General features: G+C 41.8%; 1 protein-coding gene across 1 annotated transcript in view; it reads left to right on the top strand.

The window, feature by feature from the left end:
- Nucleotides 1–21011, top strand: part of fam98b (family with sequence similarity 98 member B) — a 50180-nt gene that overhangs the window by 17332 nt on the left and 11837 nt on the right. The window contains exons 4-6 of the mRNA XM_070878988.1: nucleotides 2039–2220; nucleotides 2305–2385; nucleotides 20264–20380. Coding sequence (XP_070735089.1) covers nucleotides 2039–2220; nucleotides 2305–2385; nucleotides 20264–20380 — 380 coding nt within the window. The remainder of the gene's footprint in view (nucleotides 1–2038; nucleotides 2221–2304; nucleotides 2386–20263; nucleotides 20381–21011) is intronic.

Raw genomic sequence — 21011 nt, 5'->3', positions numbered from 1 at the left:
CGAAATTGACGGGTAGGAAAACACCAGCTGGCCCATTAAGTCTTCCCCATAGTGAATGTCAACATATTGGCCTGGAAATTGCAGTCAGCGGTGAAGCAACAGCGATCACCACTGCCCACAAAGATCTCATGATCTCTGTGGCGACAACTTTAGCTTTCTCGACATTGATTTGATTGTAGCGCTATCAAAAGGCGATCTCTGGCGTAGAGCAGCAATGATGTCATCAAGCTGTCTAAAAGCCATTCACATTGAAGAATTGTCACAGGCAACAAACCAGGAAATATCAAGTACTGATTATCAATTCACTTAAATTTTTTTTTTACAGAGAGCAAAATAAAGATTGGGACACACACATGCCGTTAAGTTAAAAGCTGAAATATCATAAACATTTTTTTAAAATTATATTTTAAAAATCTAATAATTTTTATCATAATAGAGAAATTTGACATTCCACAATTATAAAATTAGTTTTTCAGGGCCAGAACAGTTCAGCAGTCAATATGCTGTTAAAACTCCATATACCTATTCCAACAAGGCTTAACTTTCTATGGGATGTTTAACAGCGATGGCAGATCGGAAAAGCTTGCGTTGTTGTCCGTTCATCTGATTTCACTGATTGCTGACTATGGGGAGTTCCACATGTGACAGAGCAGGGAATGACTGATGGCGACACCAGGATTTCTGTATATATCTGCACATGTGCTAAATCCTGAAGTTACGGTCAGTTTCAGAGGGGTAATGGAGGTGAACACTGACAGTTCGCTGTCATTACCACCGCAAAATCCGGGCCATTGTTTGATTGTGAGGTATCGTGCCCAATATTAATCATGTCCTCTCACCATTCAAACGCAAGCTCTCCAATAGGAGTCACTCTACTGCATCAGGATGGGAAACCTTGTTGATTTTTCCTTTTATCTCGTCCATGCCGTTCTCAGTCAAGGAGCGCAGAAGATCTGCGGTCAGCTAACTCAACAAAAACTAAATCAAACTTGAGATATCCTAATCTATATTGCTAATTTAAATACCTACTACTTAAGGATCTTCCTGGCTTTGTTGCTGCATGACCAATCTTCTGCTTAAACCCTTCCACCCTCATCTCCAATAACAGTGCAAGGAGCTCGTGGACATCTTTTCACTAAGATTCAGTCCATCTATTTGGCTGCCTATGCTGGTACTCCCCCACCCCATAGCCGTGAACTTGCATTTTTCTCAAGTTTCTCTCCTATCTCCCCTCGTATCCTCTTCAAGCTTATGTCTATGAGGCCCACCTCCAGCTCCTTTGACTCCATTATTGCTAAACTGCTGACCACCCAACTTCCCTTCCTGGCCCCTGTGCTAGCCAACATTGTAAATGGTGCCCTCTTCTTTGTTGTCCCCCCTCCTTTTCAAAACCACTGTCATCGCCGCCTCCTCCTCCTCAATCTAAAATCCATAAATTTTTGTTCGACCAGCGTTTTAAGCGTTATGGAACCAAGGTGGGTAGATGGAGTTAAGATACAGATCTGGCATGATTTAACTGAATGGCCTAGCAGGCTTGAAGGGCTGTATAGCCAACTGCTGTTCCTATGTTCCTTTGGGACGTCTTGAGATCATGAAAGGCTATAATAAATGCTAATCCTTCTAAGTTTAAAAACAGAATTACTTCTAAATAAACCTTACCTAGAATTGTTAATTTTAGCACCAAACTGGATGTTTTTTAAAATCTGAGTGTCTGTTAAATATTGATGATTTGCTCGCGCAGTATGGCACAGTGTGTTGGAAATGTGGTTGTGATAATGAACAGAACTTTGCTTTCTTTCTCGGCACAAGATGAATTTTGTTTTGAGCATTTAGTCTTCTGCCTTATTGAAGAGCAACTGATGAGGTGCTTTGTTGCTTTAATAAATAAAATGCACAAAGATAAGTAAATTAGCTGCTTAATTTCCTCTCCAAAGAACATTGACTGTTTTTATCTAAGTTTTAAAATTTGTTAACTATAGATCTGTTAAAAAGATGCAAATACACAAGGCCTCCTGTCTTTATATCTGTTTGCTTCCAGTATATCTGTCGTCTGAGCTTCAAACTGCCAGGATTCTGCACTGTAAATCTCCTCCAGTGTCTAAAGCTGTAGACAATGAAGACGTTCGTCAGGAAATTAAGTCTATCTGTGCAACACTCGGTTTACCCTGTCCTGAATCTGGTGCTGCAGATGCACAATTATTTCAGTCTATGGAGAAAAAGGTTGGTGCTACAGTTTGTTTATCTCAAGTCCAGATGTATATTTGCTGTATTGAAGTTACTTCTAAATATATCTTGTTTTCCCAGGTGAAAAATATTACTTCCAAAGTTCCCAAAAACCATGTGGGAGAACCATTGTTGAAGCTAACACTAACTCCTGACCACTGGGTAAGAGACTGCTTTTAGGAAAGAAAACAATACTTCACATAGAATGATTTACTTTGAATTGCAGTTGCTGTTTTGTGGGTAAACATTGTAGCTATTTTGTGCACAGCAACATCTCTCAATCAGCAATGAGATGAATGATCATTAATGTGCTTTTGATGGTGTTGGGTTCAGGGCAGAATATTGGCTCGGACACTGGCAACTGCCTTTTTGCATAAGGCTATGGGATTTTTAGCATCCACATAAATCACACAAACATTACAAGTGCCAATCTAAATTATATGCTGAAGATTTGACATTCAAGTTACCAATGAGCCAGACTGACACTTGAGCCTAACTATATATGTCTTTTTTATTCAACGATATTAAGCAGCAGGACCAGTACAAAGACCCAGTAGAGTTTAGCTTTGGTGGGTGTTGGCTAAAATTTATATTTGAGGAGTTAAGTCACTATATTGTTAGGTTTGCTGTTAAACTCTGAAGAAGTAACAGTTTAGTGTAATATGCAGGAACAGCCGAGGCCTGTAATGTACAGTATCTGTGTGACATGGTAGGAACTGGATGTTTGCGTGACCATATATGGGAAAATTGTCTTTCAATGTTTGCACTCAAGCTCAAATTTACTGAACTTGAAAGAAGAAAATACTCCCAAAAATTTCTAAAATTGCATATGCACAATGGGATCTTGTGTGTTGTAGGAGAGCACTGGCACTTGCTCCCATGGAACTATAGCTCTGTATGAAGTAGTACCTTCAGGAAAGAATATTGGGAGCAAAATAAAATTGCAATGAAATCCATTAACACAAAGATTTTTTTAACGTCTGATTTTTAATATAGCCCTTCTGAGCTGACTTTTTCTTGGTGTCTTGTAGATGTTAGTTTGAAATCTATTTTTAGTATATGAATTAAATGATTTTTAAAATATTAGTGGCAGGGTTGATAAGAGGGCTGAGTTTTTCATTAAAGCATTACGAAGACTATTGGATAATAAAAGAAAACAAAACCGTTGTCTTGGTAATAATGCTTTTAGGTTTCATGGAAAAAGAAACAGAATATTATCCCCAGACACTTGTAAGATTACAGAATCCCATGTCATAACAACTGAATTTGTCTGGTATTCAGGTATCCGGTGACTGAACACGAACATTGGCTAAGAAATTGCAGTCGGAGGCTTCCCGTGGGCGGACGCCTCCGACCACATTTTTTTTTAACGGAAGTACCAGGTGATCCCGGAGGAATGTAGACTTGCACACCGAGGCCTCCATTCACAGTACAGTGTAGGGGCCCAAATATTCCAGGAGCGTATTTGCAGCCTGGGATCACATGGGCTGGACCAACCAATGAAAATGGCGTATCCCCATTCATAGTAATGGTGATCTCCATTTGATTACCATTTCTATGAATGGGGGAAACCCCAAAACACACATTTTAAATAAATAATAAATACATTGAATTTAATTAAATATTTTAGACAAATATTTATTTTTCTGAAATTTTTAAAATATGTTTTAATAGGGGTAAAAATAAAATTATCTTAATGGACAGGGTTTTTAAATATAAAACTTATTAACATTTTATTTTTCTATCTATTAAAACTCCTATGCTGCCTGCTTTTACCAGGGGTAAGAGTTTGAAGGACATTCATTGGGCAAATAGCCCAAATCACAGCCCGCGAAGGCCCTTCTCCCGGGGATGTGTTAGAACTGTCGAAAGACATTTTGACAGTTCCCAAGTGCCGTTTTTTGGCGCATGTGCTTCGCGTGCTGAGAACCTGCACCTGTGGGGCCTCTATGGGTGCGTCCGCACTCGTAGAGGCCACGATGTTTGGCCCAGTGTTTCCTTTGAATATTTGTTATAGAAATGCTAGAGGGAGTGGACAGCACCTTGTTTTCAAGAAAAGCTTGGTATCCTAAATAATTTGGTTACAAATCCAAAATCACATGTAATAAAATTTAATTAGAATTTGACTCTTCACAAGTGCCTGGAATTCTTGAGTAGAGTATATAAACATAAATTATAGAAAAGCAAATGTAGGTATCAAGATGAAGGAATGGTTGATTATACCAAGTCAGAGAAATGTGTTGCTGTGGTAATGAATTTGGGAATTGTCATTGTTTTAATTTTTTTTAATGGTAATTTCAGCTGCGGTAGTTAGAATTTAATCTGTAATTTTATTTTTTATGAAGATAATAAGAACATAAGAACATAAGAACATAAGAATTAGGAACAGGAGTAGGCCATCTAGCCCCTCGAGCCTGCTCCGCCATTCAAAAAGATCATGGCTGATCTGGTCGTGGACTCAGCTCCACTTACCCGCCTGCTCCCCATAACCCTTAATTCCCTTATTGATTAAAAATCTATCTATCTGTGATTTGAATACATTCAATGAGCTAGCCTCAACTGCTTCCTTGGGCAGAGAATTCCACAGATTCACAACCCTCTGGGAGAAGAAATTCCTTCTCAACTCGGTTTTAAATTGGCTCCCCCGTATTTTGAGGCTGTGCCCCCTAGTTCTAGTCTCCCCGACCAGTGGAAACAACCTCTCTGCCTCTATCTTGTCTATCCCTTTCATTATTTTAAATGTTTCTATAAGATCACCCCTCATCCTTCTGAACTCCAACGAGTAAAGACCCAGTCTACTCAATCTATCATCATAAGGTAACCCCCTCATCTCCGGAAATCAGCCTAGTGAATCGTCTCTGTACCCCCTCCAAAGCTAGTATATCCTTCCTTAAGTAAGGTGACCAAAACTGCACGCAGTACTCCAGGTGCGGCCTCGCCAATACTCTACACAGTTGCAGCAACACCTCCCTGCTTTTGTACTCCATCCCTCTCGCAATGAAGGCCAACATTCCATTTGCCTTCCTGATTACCTGCTGCACCTGCAGACTAACTTTTTGGGATTCATGCACAAGGACCCCCAGGTCCCTCTGCACCGCAGCATGTTGTAATTTCTCCCCATTCAAATAATATTTCCTTTTACTGTTTTTTTTCCCCCAAGGTGGATGACCTCACATTTTCCGACATTGTATTCCATCTGCCAAACCTTAGCCCATTCGCTTAACCTATCTAAATCTCGCTTAACCTATCTAAATCAATAGGTACTCTATTGTAGATTTTTTTCTTCTGAATCTGACTTAAGTATTACATGTCAGTTACCATATCCGGACCTATTGCCCATACCAATGTTGATCATCTTGGAAATAGCTACAGTAGTTGGACCATGGATTTATTGATTAGAACATAAGAACATAAGAAATAGGAACAGGAGTAGGCCATCTGGCCCCTCGAGCCTGCTCTGCCATTCAATAAGATCATGGCTGATTTGATCATGGACTCAGCTCCACTTCCCTGCCCGCTCCTCATAACTCCTGATCCACTTATTTTAAGAAACTGTCTTTTTCTGTCTTAAATTTATTCAATGTCCCAGCTTCCATGGTGCGCTCGGGCAGCGAATTCCACAGATTTACAACCCTCAGAGAAAAAATTCTTCCTCATCTCAGTTTTAAATGGGCGGCCCCTTATTCTAAGATTATGCCCCCTAGTTCTAGTCTCCCCCATCAGTGGAAACATCCTCTCTGCATCCACCTTGTCAAGCCCCTCATAATCTTAAATACGTTTCGATAAAATCACCTCTCATTCTTCTGAATTCCAATGAGTAGAGGCTCAACCTATTCAACCTTTCCTCATAAGTCAACCCCCTCATCTCTGGAATGCCTCCAAAGCAAGTATATCCTTTCGGAAATATGGAAACCAAAACTACACTCAATATTCCAGGTGTAGCCTCACCAATACCCTGTATAGCTGTAGCAAGACTTCCCTGCTTTTATACTCCATCCCCTTTGCAATAAAGGTCAAGATTCCATTGGGTTTCCTGATCACTTGCTGTACCTGCATACTATCCTTTTGTGTTTCATGCACAAGTACCCCCCCAGGTCCCGCTGTACTGCAGCACTTTGCAATCTTTCTCCATTTAAGTAATAACTTGCTCTTTGATTTTTTTTCTGCCAAAGTGCATGACCTCACATTTTTGAACATTATACTCCATCTGCCAAGTTTTTGCCCACTGACTTAGCCTGTCTATGTCCTTTTGCAGATTTTTTGTGTCCTCCTCACACATTGCTTTTCCTCCCATCTTTGTATCGTCAGCAAACTTGGCTACGTTACACTCGGTCCCTTCTTCCAAGTCGTTAATACAGATTGTAAATAGCTGGGGTCCTAGCACTGATCCCTACGGCACCCCACGAGTTACTGGTTGCCTGTGTGGTGGCTGGTGTACAGCGGCCACCACGCGTTAAAACAATCCACGCACAGGCATCTTCCACCCTTCAAGATGTAGTTCAGGATTTGAAATATTAGGTCCTTCATTGAAACATCTGTGAACTCATCCCTTTTTGGCATGGACGCAAGTCATCTTTGTTTCGAGGAACTGCCTATAATGATGATGATGACCACTGCAGGGATCAGCGTGTGCTGATTGCAGCGTGGGCAGGTACAACAGGAGCGACCAAGTCGGGGCGAAGGAGCAGCAAAAGTTGGCAGAGGGATGTGATTGGAGCCCAGGAGTGTTGTGAGTTCGGGACCCAGAAGAGCTGAGGGCCCAGGGACAGCATGGGCCTACCCACACTGCAATATGTGTGCGCACCAGATCCGTGCAGCAGAGCTGGTCTACAGTCGTCTTGGTTAATCCTTGCCACTGGACCAAGACCTAGCTCTGTCAAGCCTATGTGGTGGCTGGGATGCAACGGCCACCACACGTTAAAAAAATCCACGCACAGGCATCTTCCATCCTTCAGGATGTAGTTCGGGATCCGGACTATCATTGAAACACCTGTGAACTCATCCGTTTTCGGCGTGGAAGCAAGTCATCCTCGTTTCGAGGGACTGCCTGTGATGACTGGTTGCCAACTAGAGAATGAACCATTTATCCCGACTATTTTCTGTTAGTTAGCCAATCCTCTATCCATGCTAATATATTGCCCCCAACCCCGTGAACTTTTATCTTGTACAGTAACCTTTTATGTGGCACCTTGTCAAATGCCTTCTGGAAGTCCAAATACACCACATCCACTGGTTCCCCTTTATCCACCCTGTTCGTTACATCCTCAAAGAATTCCAGCAAATTTGTCAAACATGACTTCCCCTTCATAAATCCATGCTGACTCTGCCTGACCAAATTTTGCTTTTCCTAATGTCCTGCTACTGCTTCTTTAATAATGGACTCCAACATTTTCCCAACCACAGATGTGAGGCTAACTGATCTATAGTTTCCTGCTTTTTGTCTGCCTCTGTATACTTAGAATATACGGCACAGAAACAGGCCATTTGGCCCAACCAGTCCATGCCAGAGTTTATTCTCTGTACGAGCCTCCCCACGTCTTTCCTCATCTAACTCGTATCAGTGTAATCCTCTATTCCTTTCTCCCTCATATGCTTGTCCAGCCTCGCCTTAAATGCATCTACACTATTCGCTTTAATCACTCCCTGTGGTAGCGAGTTCCATTCTTTGGGTGAAGACGTTTCTTCTGAATTCCCTATTGTATTTCTTGGTGACTATCTTATGTTGATGGCCTCTAGTTATGCTCTTCCCCACGAGTGGAAACATTCTCTCTCTTTCCATTCTATCAAAACCTTTCATAATTTTAAAGACCTTTATTGGGTCACCCCTCAGCCTTTTTTTTAAAGAGAAAAGAGACCCAGCCTGTTCATTCTTTCCTGATATGTAAACTCTCGCATTTCTGGTATCCTTGTAAATCTTCTCTGCACCCTCTTCAGGGCTTCTATATCGTTTTTATAACATGTGCTCTAACCAAGGTTCGATATAGGTTTAGCATGGCTTCCCTATTTTTCAATTCTATACCTCTAGAAATAAACCCTAGTGCTTGGTTTGCTTTTTTAATGGCCTTGCTAACCCGTGGCACAACTTTTAGTGATTTATGTATTTGTACTCCGAGATCCCTTTGTTCCTCTACCCCACCTAGACTCGCAACCTCTAAGTAATAAGTGACCTCCCTATTCTTCCTACCAAAATGTGCTACCTCATTTATCTGTGTTAAACATAATTTGCCAATTATTTGCCCATTCTGCAAGCTTTTTAATGTCCTCCTGAAGTTTATTGCCGTCCTCTTCAATATTGACTATCCCCCGCCCCCCAATTTGGTGTCATCTGCAAATTTAGAAATTGTATTTTTGATTCCAAAGTGTAAATCGTTAATGTAAATTGTGAACAGCAGTGGTCCCAGCACTGATCCTTGTGGAACACCACTTCTGCCTTCTGCCCTTTCCTCCCACTCTCTGCTTTCTGTCTTGAAGCTAGCTAGCGATCCATTCTGCTACTTGTCTCCTCACTCTGCATTCTCTTACCTTATTCATTAGTTTATTATGGGGAACCTCATTGAAGGGCTTTTGAAATTCTAGATAAATTCTATCATCTGCATTATTATTGTCTATTCTCTCTGTTACCACCAACAAATTCAATAGGGTTGTTCAAGCAAGATTTTCACCTTTGAAACCCATGCAGACTATTCATTACAGATACAACATTTGGCAACCTCAGGACCGAGCTGGTTTTCGGATTTTTCTGGATTTCGGACCTCACCAGCCGATTCTCTTCGCTGCCCGCTGATTCCCTCCGCCCCTTGCCGCCCTCCGATTCTCATGGCCCTCCCCGGGCGCTGCATTTTTTTTTACCGGATTCCTCGTCCCTCTCTGCCCGATGTCGTCATCTTGGCCGCCTCAAAAATGTCCGGTTTTCAGTCAGTTCCGGTTTTCGGAATTCTGGATTCGAGACGTTGTACCTGTATTATACTTTTTGTTTCCAGATGTTCTTCTGTTCTCTCTTTTAGTGGGCATTGCATTATTCTTTCCTACTAGCGATGTTAAGTTGACTGTACACTCAATTATAGACCAGTTATCAATAAGTAGCTTGTTGGATTGCTGGGGTTACTTTACAAAGACATAAATGGATGGTGGGCAAATTGTATTAATTACTGTACCCAAGAGCTGATGGATGGCCAATAGTTCTTCTATAAATGAATGACTAGATCAAGAGTAGTTAGTGACCTTCAAGCTCTGCATTTTCATATACAACTGCAGATCTTGTGTACCATGAATATGAGACATATGATTTATGTGTATGCGCACAATCCTCTGCCGAACAGCTTATGAGCAGTTGATCTGTCTTCCTTAAATACAGATTGAGAGTTAATCCAGAAAGTTCCTGGGGATGCTGAATCTCTTCTTTCACGATCGATTGAATAATATTCAAATGTGCTGAGATCAGATGGGTTTAACATAACATAAGAAATAGGAACAGGAGTAGGCCATACGGGACCTCGAACCTGCTCCGCCATTTAATACGATCATGGCTGATCCAATCATGGACTCAGCTCCACTTCCCTGCCCGCTCCCCATAACCTCTTAATCCCTTATCAGTTAAGAAACTCTATCTTTGTCTTAAATTTATTCAATGTCCCGGCTTCCACAGCTCTCTGAGGCACCGAATTCCACAGATTTACAACCCTCTGAGAGAAGAAATTCCTCCTCACCTCAGTTTTAAATGGGCAGCCCCTTATTCTAAGATTGTGGAAACATCCTCTCTGTGTCCACCTTGTCAAGCCCCCTCATAATCTTATACGTTTCGATAAGATCACCTCTCATTCTTCTGAATTCAAATGAGTAGACACCCAATCTCCTCAACCTTTCCTCATGACAACCCCCTCATCTCCGGAATCAACCTAATGAACCTTCTCTGAACTGCCTCCAAAGCAAATATATCCTTTCGTAAATATGGAAACCAAAACTGTATGCAGTATTCCAGGTGTGGCCTTACCAGTACCCTGTATAACTGTAGCAAGACTTCCCTGCTTTTATACTCCATCCCCTTTGCAATAAAGACCAAGATTCCATTGGCCTTCCTGATCACTTGCTGTATCTGCATACTAACCTTTTGTGTTTCATGCACAATTACCTCCCAGGTCCCACTGTACTGCAGCACTTTGCAATTTTTCTCCATTTAAATAACTTGCTGTTTGATTTTTTTTTTTCATGACCTCACACTTTCCAACATTATGCTCCATTTGCCAAATTTTTGCCCACTCACTTAGCCTGTCTATGCCCTTTTGCAGATTTTTTGTGTCCTCCTCACACATTGCTTTTCCTCCCATCTTTGTATCGTCAACAAACTTGGCTACGTTACACTTGGGCCTTTCTTCCAAGTCGTTAACGACTACGTGTGCGGGAAGTGTATCCGTGGAATTGGAGCTGAGGGTGGATTCACTCTGGAGCATCCACGATGCTGAGAATGACGTGAGTAGCACGTGTAGCGAGTTGGTCTTACCGCAGGTAAAGGGTCCACAGCCAGATAGGGAATGGAAGGCCAGCAGGAAGAGCAGTGCAAGGAAGGTAGTGCAGGGGTCCCCTGCGGTCATCCCCCTGCAAAACAGATACACCGCTTTGAGTACTGTTGAGGGAGATGACTCATCTGGGGAGGGCAGCAGCAGCCAAGTTCATGGCACCGTGGCTGGCTCTGCTGCACAGGAGGGCAGGAAAAAGAGTGGGAGAGTGATGGTGATAGAGGATTCAATTGTAAGGGGAATAGATAGGCGTTTCTACGGCCGCAACCGAGACTCCAGGATGATATGTTGCCTCCCTGGTGCAAGGGTCAAGGATGTCTCGGAGCGGGTGCAGGACATTCTGAAAAGGGAGGGTGAACAGCCAGTTGTTGTTCACATTGATACCAACGATATAGGTAAAAAAAGGGATGTGGTTCTACGAGATGAATTTTAGGAGCTAAGTTAAAACATAGGACCTCAAAAGTAGCAATCTCTGGATTGCTACCAGTGCCACGTGCTAGTCAGAGTAGGAATTGCAGGATAGCTCAGATGAATATGTGGCTTGCGCAGTGGTGCAGCAGGGAGGGATTCAAATTCCTGGAGCATATGAACCGGTTCTGGGGGAGGTGGGACCAGTACAAACCGGACGGTCTGCACCTGGGCAGGACCGGAACCAATGTCCTAGGGGCAGTGTTTGCTAGTGCTGTTGGGGAGGAGTTAAACTAATATGGCAGGGGGATGGGAACCAATGCAGGGAGACAGAGGGAAACAAAATGGAGACAGAAGCAAAAGACAGAAAGGAGATGAGTAAAAGTGGAGGGCAGAGAAACCCAAGGCAAAAAATAAAAAGGGCCACTGTATAGCAAAATTCTAAAGGGTCATAGTGTAATAAAAAGGCAAGCCTGAAAGCTCGGTGCCTCAGTGCGAGGAGTATTCGGAACCCGGGGGAGGGCTCTGAGCTAGTTAGAGTGGGTGAGAGCTCTGATGAACAGGACCCCAAGAAAAAATGCAAAAGGCAGGAGGCAACAGAGCAGAGTAGCACTGGGATAAGTGTAAACCATAAGGAGATAGGAAATGACTATGTATGAATATAAAGGGGTTGCAGGAGGGGTCAAAACTAAAAATCATGGTTTAAAAACTAGTATTAAAACACTCCATCTAAACGCACGCAGCATTCGAAATAAAGTAAATGAGTTGACGGCACAAATCATTACAAATGGGTATGATTTGGTGGCCATTACAGAAACGTGGTTGCAGGGTGGCCAAGACTGGGAATTAAACATACAGGGGTATCTGACAATTCAGAAAGATAGACAAGAAGGGAAAGGAGGTGTTAATAAAGGATGATATCAGGGCAGTTGTGAGAGATAATATTGGCTCTAATGATCAAAATATTGAATTATTGTGGGTGGAGATTAGAGATAGTAAGGGGAAAAAGTCACTGGTGGGCGTAGTTTATAGGCCCCCAAATAATAACTTCACAGTGGGGCGGGCAATAATCAAGGGAATAATGGAGGCGTGTGAAAAAGGACCGGCCGTAATCATGGGGGATTTTAACCTACATATCGATTGGTCAAATCAAATCGCACGGGGTAGCCTTGAGGAGGAATTCATAGAATGCATACGGGATTGTTTCTTAGAACAGTATGTTACAGAACCTACAAGGGAGCAAGCTATCTTCGATCTGGTCCTGTGTAATGAGACAGGAATAATAAACGATCTCCTAGTTAAAGATCCTCTTGGAATGAGTGATCACAATATGGTTGAATTTGTAATACAGATTGAGGGTGAGGAAGTAGTGTCTCAAACGAGCGTACTATGCTTAAACAAAGGGGACTACAGTGGGATGAGGGCAGGGTTGGCTAAAGTAGACTGGGAACACAGACTAAACGGTGGCACAATTGAGGAACAGTGGAGGACTTTTAAGGAGCTCTTTCATAGTGCTCAACAAAAATATATTCCAGTGAAAAAGGAGGGCGGTAAGAGAAGGGATAACCAGCCATGGATAACCAAGGAAATAAAGGAGAGTATCAAATTAAAAACCAATGCGTATAAGGTGGCCAAGGTTAGTGGGAAACTAGAAGATTGGGAAAATTTTAAACGACAGCAAAGAATGACTAAGAAAGCGATAAAGAAAGGAAAGATAGATTACGAAAGTAAAATTGCGCAAAACATAAAAACAGATAGTAAAAGTTTTAACCGATATATAAAACGGAAGAGAGTGACTAAAGTAAATGTTGGTTCCTTAGAAGATGAGAAGGGGGACTTAATAATGGGAAATGTGGAAATGGCTGAGACCTTAAACAATTATTTTGCTTCAGTCTTCACAGTGGAAGAAACAAAAACCATGCCAAAAATTGCTGGTCACGGGAATGTGGGAAGGAAGGACCTTGAGATAATCACTATCACTCGGGGGGGTAGTGTTGGACAGTCTAATGGGACTCAAGGTGGACAAGTCCCCTGGTCCTGATGGAATGCATCCCAGAGTATTAAAAGAGATGGCGGAAGTTATAGCAGATGCATTCGTTATAATCTACCAAAATTCTCTGGACTCTGGGGAGGTACCAGTGGATTGGAAAGCAGCTAATGTGACGCCTCTGTTTAAAAAAAAAAAAAGGGGGCAGACAAAAGGCAGGTAACTATAGGCCGGTTAGTTTAACATCTGTAGTGGGGAAAATGCTTGAAGCTATCATTAAGGAAGAAATAGCGGGACATCTAGATAGGAATAGTGCAATCAAGCAGACGCAACATGGATTCATGATGGGGAAATCATGTTTAACTAATTTACTGGAATTCTTTGAGGATATAACGAGCATGGTAGATAGAGGTGTACCGATGGATGAGGTGCATTTAGATTTTCAAAAGGCATTCGATAAGGTGCCACACAAAAGGTTACTGCAGAAGATAAAGGTACGCGGAGTCAGAGGAAATGTATTAGCATGGATAGAGAATTGGCTGGCTAACAGAAAGCAGAGTCGGGATAAATGGGTCCTTTTTCGGGTTGGAAATCGGTGGTTATTGGTGTGCCACAGGGATCGGTGCTGGGACCACAACTGTTTACAATATACATAGATGACCTGGAAGAGAGGACAGAGTGTAGTGTAACAAAATTTGCAGATGACACAAAGATTAGTGGGAAAGCGGGTTGTGTAGAGGACACAGAGAGGCTGCAAAGAGATTTAGATAGGTTAAGCGAATGGGCTAAGGTTTGGCAGATGGAATACAATGTCGGAAAATGTGAGGTCATCCACCTTGGGGGGGGGAAAAAAACAGTAAAAGGGAATATTTGAATGGGGAGAAATTACAACATGCTGTGGTGCAGAGGGACCTGGGGGTCCTTGTGCATGAATCCCAAAAAATTAGTTTGCAGGTGCAGCAGTTAATCAGGAAGGCGAATGGAATGATGGCCTTCATTGCGAGAGGGATGGAGTACAAAAGCAGGGAGGTCCTGCTGCAACTGTACAGGGTATTGGTGAGGCCGCACCTGGAGTACTGCATGCAGTTTTGGTCACCTCACTTAAGGAAAGATATACTAGCTTTGGAGGGGGTACAGAGACGATTCACTAGCCTGATTCTGGAGATGAGGGGGTTACCTCATGATAGATTGAGTAGACTGGGTCTTTACTCGTTGGAGTTCAGAAGGATGAGGGGTGATATTATAGAAACATTTAAAATAATGAAAGGGATAGACAAGATAGAGGCAGAGAGGTTGTTTCCACTGGTCGGGGAGACTAGAACTAGGGGGCACAGCCTCAAAATACGGGGGAGCCAATTTAAAACCGAGTTGAGAAGGAATTTCTTCTCCCAGAGGGTTGTGAATCTGGAATTCTCTGCCCAAGGAAGCAGCTGAGGCTAGCTCATTGAATGTATTCAAATCACAGATAGATAGATTTTTAACCAATAAGGGAATTAAGGGTTATGGGGAGCGGGCGGGTAAGTGGAGCTGAGTCCACGGCCAGATCAGCCATGATTTTATTGAATGGCGGAGCAGGCTCGAGGGGCTAGATGGCCTACTCCTGTTCCTAATTCTTATGTTCTTAATATAGATCGTAAATAGTTGGGGTCCCAGCACTGATCCCTGCGGCACCCCACTAGTTACTGATTGCCAATCTGAGAATGAACCATTTATCCTGACTCTCTGTTTTCTGTTAGTTAGCCAATCCTCTATCCATGCTAATATATTACCCCCAACCCCATGAACTTTTGTCTTGTGCAGTAACCTTTTATGTGGCAGCTTGTCAAATGCCTTCTGTAAGTCCGAATACACCACATCCACTGGTTCTCCTTTATCCACCCTGTTCGTTACATCCTCAAAGAATTCCAACAAATTTGTCAGACATAACTTCCCCTTCATAAATCCATGCTGACTCTGCCTGACCAAATTATGCTTTTCCAAATGTCCTGCTACTGCTTCTTTAATAATGGACTCCAACATTTTCCCAACCACATATGTTAGGCTAACTGCTCTATAGTTTCTTGTTTTTTGCCTGCCTCCTTTTTTAAAATGGGGCGTTATATTTGCAGTTTTCCAATCTGCTGGGACCTCCCCAGAATCCAGGGAATTTTGGCAATGAGTTTATGGGCGAATGCATCTTATCCATGATTTATAGTTGTTAAATGCATACACTTCTATTGACCAGGTATAGTTTGAAGGCATGAGCTCGAAAGGAAGGGAGAAAGAGGCAAAAAGAAGTTGAGATAGAAACTTTTTTTTACAGCTTTAACATTACTAATATTTGTAGCTAGAGTGGCACAAGAAGATGAGTTTTTTTTCTCTCATTCTGCACAAAAAGCCATTAAGAAAGAAAGCCATAAAAATACATACTATTTTGCTCCAAACTTAGAATGCTGCAACCAAGTTAAGCGTGCCCACTATTGGCACCTTCAAGACATGTGGCGGCCACACATCAATCGAGCTGGTGTCCTCTTGACACTCTGAATTATTTGCCATATTCGGAACTTGGCTTCTTCAAATACAACTTTTTGTGGCACCTGTTACCCCGCTTTTCTGTTTCTCACCTACCCACCGTTGCTTATGCATATCCTCGATTGCTTCTAGCTCCACATTCCACTCCCCTTCCCCAGTGCTTCCAGTTCCTCACTGGTGTCAGCTTGATTTCTCCCCTTCATATCTCCCTCGACCCTATCAGTGCTCTAGTCCTCTTGGCTCAATTCTTTGCTCTGCCCTCAGTACCTCCACTACTCTGGTTGCAGCTTTCATCCACCTCCAGCACCAAATCACATGCACATCCCCTGCCCCCCGGAAGCTGCACTGATTCAGCAGTCCCAGCCTCTCTGTACTCTGCTATAATTCCACCAAGTATTCCCCATGCCCCAATGCTCCTATACTTCATCTTCACCATCGTTATTATCTCAAGGTCCTGTCCACTCTCTCTCAGGCTGTGGCTTTTTCCTGCTACTTTTGAACTCTAATTCCAAGTAAATTAGTAAAGCAATGTGTAACAGAACCAGATGGACACTGAAGAAAATAGAGGAGACTAAAGGAAGCAGCGACAAAGGAATTGAGAACAGGAATTAAGGCAGAGTGGTGCAGATACTAGGGAGATAAATGTGACAACAATAAGAGAGAGGTGAACAAACAAAGACATCTAATAAAATAACTTCAGATTGGGAAAGAAATGACTAAAATTACAGAAAGATGTATAATTTGTTCTCGTTATACATTGTTACATGCTGTAACTCTCCTGTCATTATAAAACTACATAACCTCCGACTCAGTCGTGAACACACGCAACATCCATTTGTGTTAATCATACGACCTTGTCTTCATGAAACAACATATTCTCCAATTGAGCAATATCACAAAAAATGTGCTTCTATAGGGAAAATAACCTTGTTTCAATGCATTCTTTTACATTATTTTGGATACAAGGGGTAGCTGTATTTTTTTAATATTCTGGATGTGCTTTGTCTGCCAAGCTAGTTTGCACCATCTGACATCAATTTTCTCCCCCTCACTGCACTCCTGCTAAAACAATGAGTATTTGTACTGGCTTCCCTCATGAAAAATGAAACTCTTTCAAGATTTTTGATAAAATCCTGACTGTTGATCTGTGTTGGCATCGACTAGCTACTGAACCCAGTGGTGTACAAGAGAGAAATTAACATGCACAATCCTTTTTCATAGTGGCATTAATAGATTTCCCAAACCAGCTGCTCTTCTCTCTGCTTCCCATTTTTGCCTCCCCTCCAATTGTATCATTTAGCAGTGATTGATTAAAGAATGTGTTTAAAGTAAAATGGATAGGAAAAAAAATTGTGCCGATGATGGTGCTTGGTCTATAATACCTCGTGCAGTAGTTTTATATTGGAGTGCACCACCTTATTGCAGAAATTGCATTTGTTTAATGTACCAAATATCCATTATGGCACACCTAAGTGGGGTTACAAAGTAATACTTAAACTGATCTAACCAGTGTCCTTGCTTCAGCCTTCTCTCCTACTTGTCTTATTATTTATTGACCTGGTCCATTTATTATATCTATGGCGTCGTAATTTAATTCCCTTATCTTTTAGTTCAGGTTTCCGTGTCTCCTTTTCGCCATCTCATTGTATTTCATCCTCTTTGTTGCTGCCTTTTCCAGAGCAATTGTAAATCACTAACTATATACAGATCACATTGTTCAAAATTATTAGTAGTACATGCACACCAAAGTAAAAGTACATGTTCAACATGTCATTCCAATGGGGTTTTGATTTAAAAATAATCCACACAAAACGCGAATTAAATTCAAAGCTATGTGAAATGATAAGAAATTGGCTGAAGTAGAGGAAATAATGAGTTCTTGCTATTGTAGTTGGGGGAAATACAGAGTGGAGTACCTCTGGGCTCGGTGCTGGGGCGAGGACTGTTTCTCATTTACATAAACAACTTGGATTCAGAAAAACAATGGAAAGTGGTCAGATTTGCAAATGATAGCAAATTAAAAGAGAATATGAAATCGTAAGAGGCAGCTCAGAGATGACAATGAATTGGACAAAATATGTAAGTGGGCAGAAAATTGGCGGGTGAAATTTAATGTGTAAAGTGAAAAACACACAATGCAGATACTTAGTGAATGATGTTGAAATAGCTAATAAGAAGTTAAAAGGAGTAGTCTTGGTAGATTCAATGCTAAACATTTCCATCCATGGCAGAGCAGCAATCAATGAGGCCAATAGGATGTTGAACTGCATAGCTAACACAATAAAAGTCAGGAGGTAATGGCCCTGTCTATTTTCAACAGCAAACTGCTGATTGGACCCTTGAAGGACAAGGCCAAATTTCTTATTGGTCCCCTTGGAGGACAAGACACTCAACAGTTTGTCAGGAATATGTCATTTAATCCTGCCTGCTCAAGGGTAATTAAGATGCAATGTGTAATTTAATTCATCATTGTGACAGTCCAGCTCCAGAGTTCACAATGCTAACACTACTGCTTCCACCCCCACCCCCGTTACACTTTCATCATGTCCCGTCCCCGTCCCCCCCGCAAGACAGCAGCGGTTCAAAAAGCCTTCTCACTACCCTCTCTTGAAGGGTATCTAGGGATGGTCAATAAAATTTTTTTTTAAATGAGAGCGTATTCTGTGTTGCCGTTACAACATGCATAATATTACATTTATGTTGTTATTTAGTGGACTCAACTCTTTCAATGTTCTCCTGACCAGCGTCCCATCTTCTACCCTCAATGAACTGGAGCTCATCCAAACCTCTGCTGCATGTATCCTAACATGCAGCACGTCCCATTCACCCATCAACCATGTGCCCATTTGCCTACATTGGCTCATGACCCACCAACAATGTTCCCGTTATGCTGCGCGCTGTCTGGAGGTCGCTTACCGGCTTTTGAATGAGAGATTTACTGCATGTACGAAATTTTGAATAACGGGCTGCACAGCCCGTTAAGGGGACCACGCACCCAAACAAAAATTAGGGGGAACATTGTCCGCCAACATCTTGACAATTGCAGCAAACTTTCTAATGCTCTGGTCAGACCGTATATTGGGTACTGTGTCTGGTTTTGAACACCAAGAAATAAGAGACTTTCAAGCTCTGTCAGTAGGCTATCATCCATGTTATTGTGGTCAGCGGCGAAGGAATGGGGCTTGCCGTTCACAAAATTTTAGCGGGCTCTAGAGCGTAGACTTCCTCTTTTCCAGTTTCAATTTGATACCTTCTACAGGGGATCTGTGGTATCTGTCAACAGGGCAAGCAGCAGGGAGGCTGCTCAACCAATCAGATTGTAGAATCCTCACAGATGGCAAAGTAGGAAGTAAAAATCAGGAAATATAAATAACCTTTAAATTATGGTACAGAAAGCAAAATAAAGATTGGGATATACACATGGGATTAAGGGAGAAACTTAAATAGAAAAACACAAACTAAAAAAATATATTTTTTAGAAAATCTGCTACAATTAATTTTCTTCTGAGGGAATTAGACTCTACACTTGCAAAATTAATTGTTCAGGCCAGTAAAGTTGTTCAGCAGTAATGAACAAGGCTCAAGTTTTTTATCAGTCTTTAGTGCGATAATACTGGGTACTAAGTTTAAGTTCATGCCTTAATCATGATTTCTGTAGTGATTCCATTGGCAAAGACTGCAACAGCGCAGTCTGTGGAGGAGCAGGATATCACTGACAGCAACTTCCAAATTTCCACTTATAACTGCGCATGTGCGGACGCCAGAAGTTACTGTCAATTTAACCCAGTAATAACTGGGCGCTGACAGCCTCGCCATTATTACTGCAGCAAATTCTTGGCCATTAAGTTGATCCCCAGTGTCAGGGGCCTAAGTTCTGAGGAAGTACTGGAGAAACTTGGACTTTTCAGCCTAGTGTGGATGAGTCTGAAAAAGTGATCTTGTAGAGTTGTTAGGGGTGTAAAAAAAAAGTTAACCAAAGATATTAATTCAAATTAAATTGTAGACATAGATTAGGGGACAGGTGCTCAAGCTAGTGAAAAGGTAATTTTAGGATGATATTTGAAAATTCTTCTTCATGCATCAATCAATGTGTGTGATAAACTTCAGATAGTCGTGGAGATGAAAACTTTGGAATCATTTTTTAAAAATTGGATGTTGTGGTGTGGTGGTGGGGGGTGGGCGCTGTCATTAGCATCTCACTGGATGGATAAATTAAGATTGTCAAATGATCTTCCTCATCTGCAATTATCTTGTGATCACTTATTTTTAGATTGAGTAGTTTGTAATATCTTTAAAACCAGCTCTTGTACTCACGTGTGACAAGTTTGAGCGACTTTATTAAATAAAAAGCTTTGCGGAGATATACCTTCGCCACAAGAACTACAGCTGTTCAAGAGGAGCCCTGGCCATCTTCTCGGAGGTCTATGGATGGGTATTAAGTACAGTTGTGCCAGAATCACTTGCATCCTGAAACAATCTTTTTTAAAGCCAATTATTTAAGAAGATTTAAGTATTGCTTGGCTGCTTTAACAGTTCAGCTCAACTGCTGTTGGACCCTCTATCTTTAGTGGGCCTGTGTAATATGGATAGTAACTTGTATTTGTATCTTTTTTCTGCTCAGGAGAACATTATGGCAATTAATGTTGCTCTCACCAGTGAGTACGAGTGCCGCAGAAGAATGTTGATCAAACGTTTAGATGTGACTGTCCAGTCATTCGGGTGGTCTGACAAAGCAAAGGTAACAGTCGACATCTGTGACTGCGTTCTAACTTAAAATTGAGAACCCTGTTTTTTGTGTACTGTGGAATGCACTGTGGATTGAAGTAGTATATAAGTACTAAATAAATGTTCACAAGTAGGGTGTTTTAAAATAAACCCAAGTATGCTTAATATTTTTGCCCTATCATGTCAGCATGAGAGTGGTTATGGAAAATTTTAAGTGCTTTCTGGGTAAGCTAGAAAGGTATGAAGGGGGTTGTTTACTTAAAAACTAATTTAAATTGTGCTCCCTGCTGTACAGATTCAGTCCTTCAATGAATTCACAATTTCTGTCTAAAGTGACAGGCAGAAGCCAGGATTCCTCCTTTTGAGTGGGGTGGGGCAGGGGAAAAGAGAGGCGGGAAATTTTAAGGAAGGAGTTGCTTACTTGGCTACATTGCTCATCAATCCTAGGGTCAATGTTCCCCAAAACCCGTTTTTTGGGGGCCCAAGTACGCCAAAAAAAAATGTTCTAAGTTTCCCTGTTGGATTTCTTCATTTTGGCATGGCCTAACCTGTCCTTTAGTTTTGGGGCTGGAGCCTTGATATGCGCCAAAAAGATCGGGTTGTCATGGTAACCAGGGACACCATGTGAGCTGAGACTGCTAAGT

This window comes from Pristiophorus japonicus, chromosome 4 (assembly GCF_044704955.1).
Source record: "Pristiophorus japonicus isolate sPriJap1 chromosome 4, sPriJap1.hap1, whole genome shotgun sequence".
Lineage (NCBI taxonomy): Eukaryota > Metazoa > Chordata > Chondrichthyes > Pristiophoridae > Pristiophorus > Pristiophorus japonicus.
Note: the sequence above shows the minus strand (reverse complement) of the source record. Positions and strands in the feature narration are given on the sequence as shown.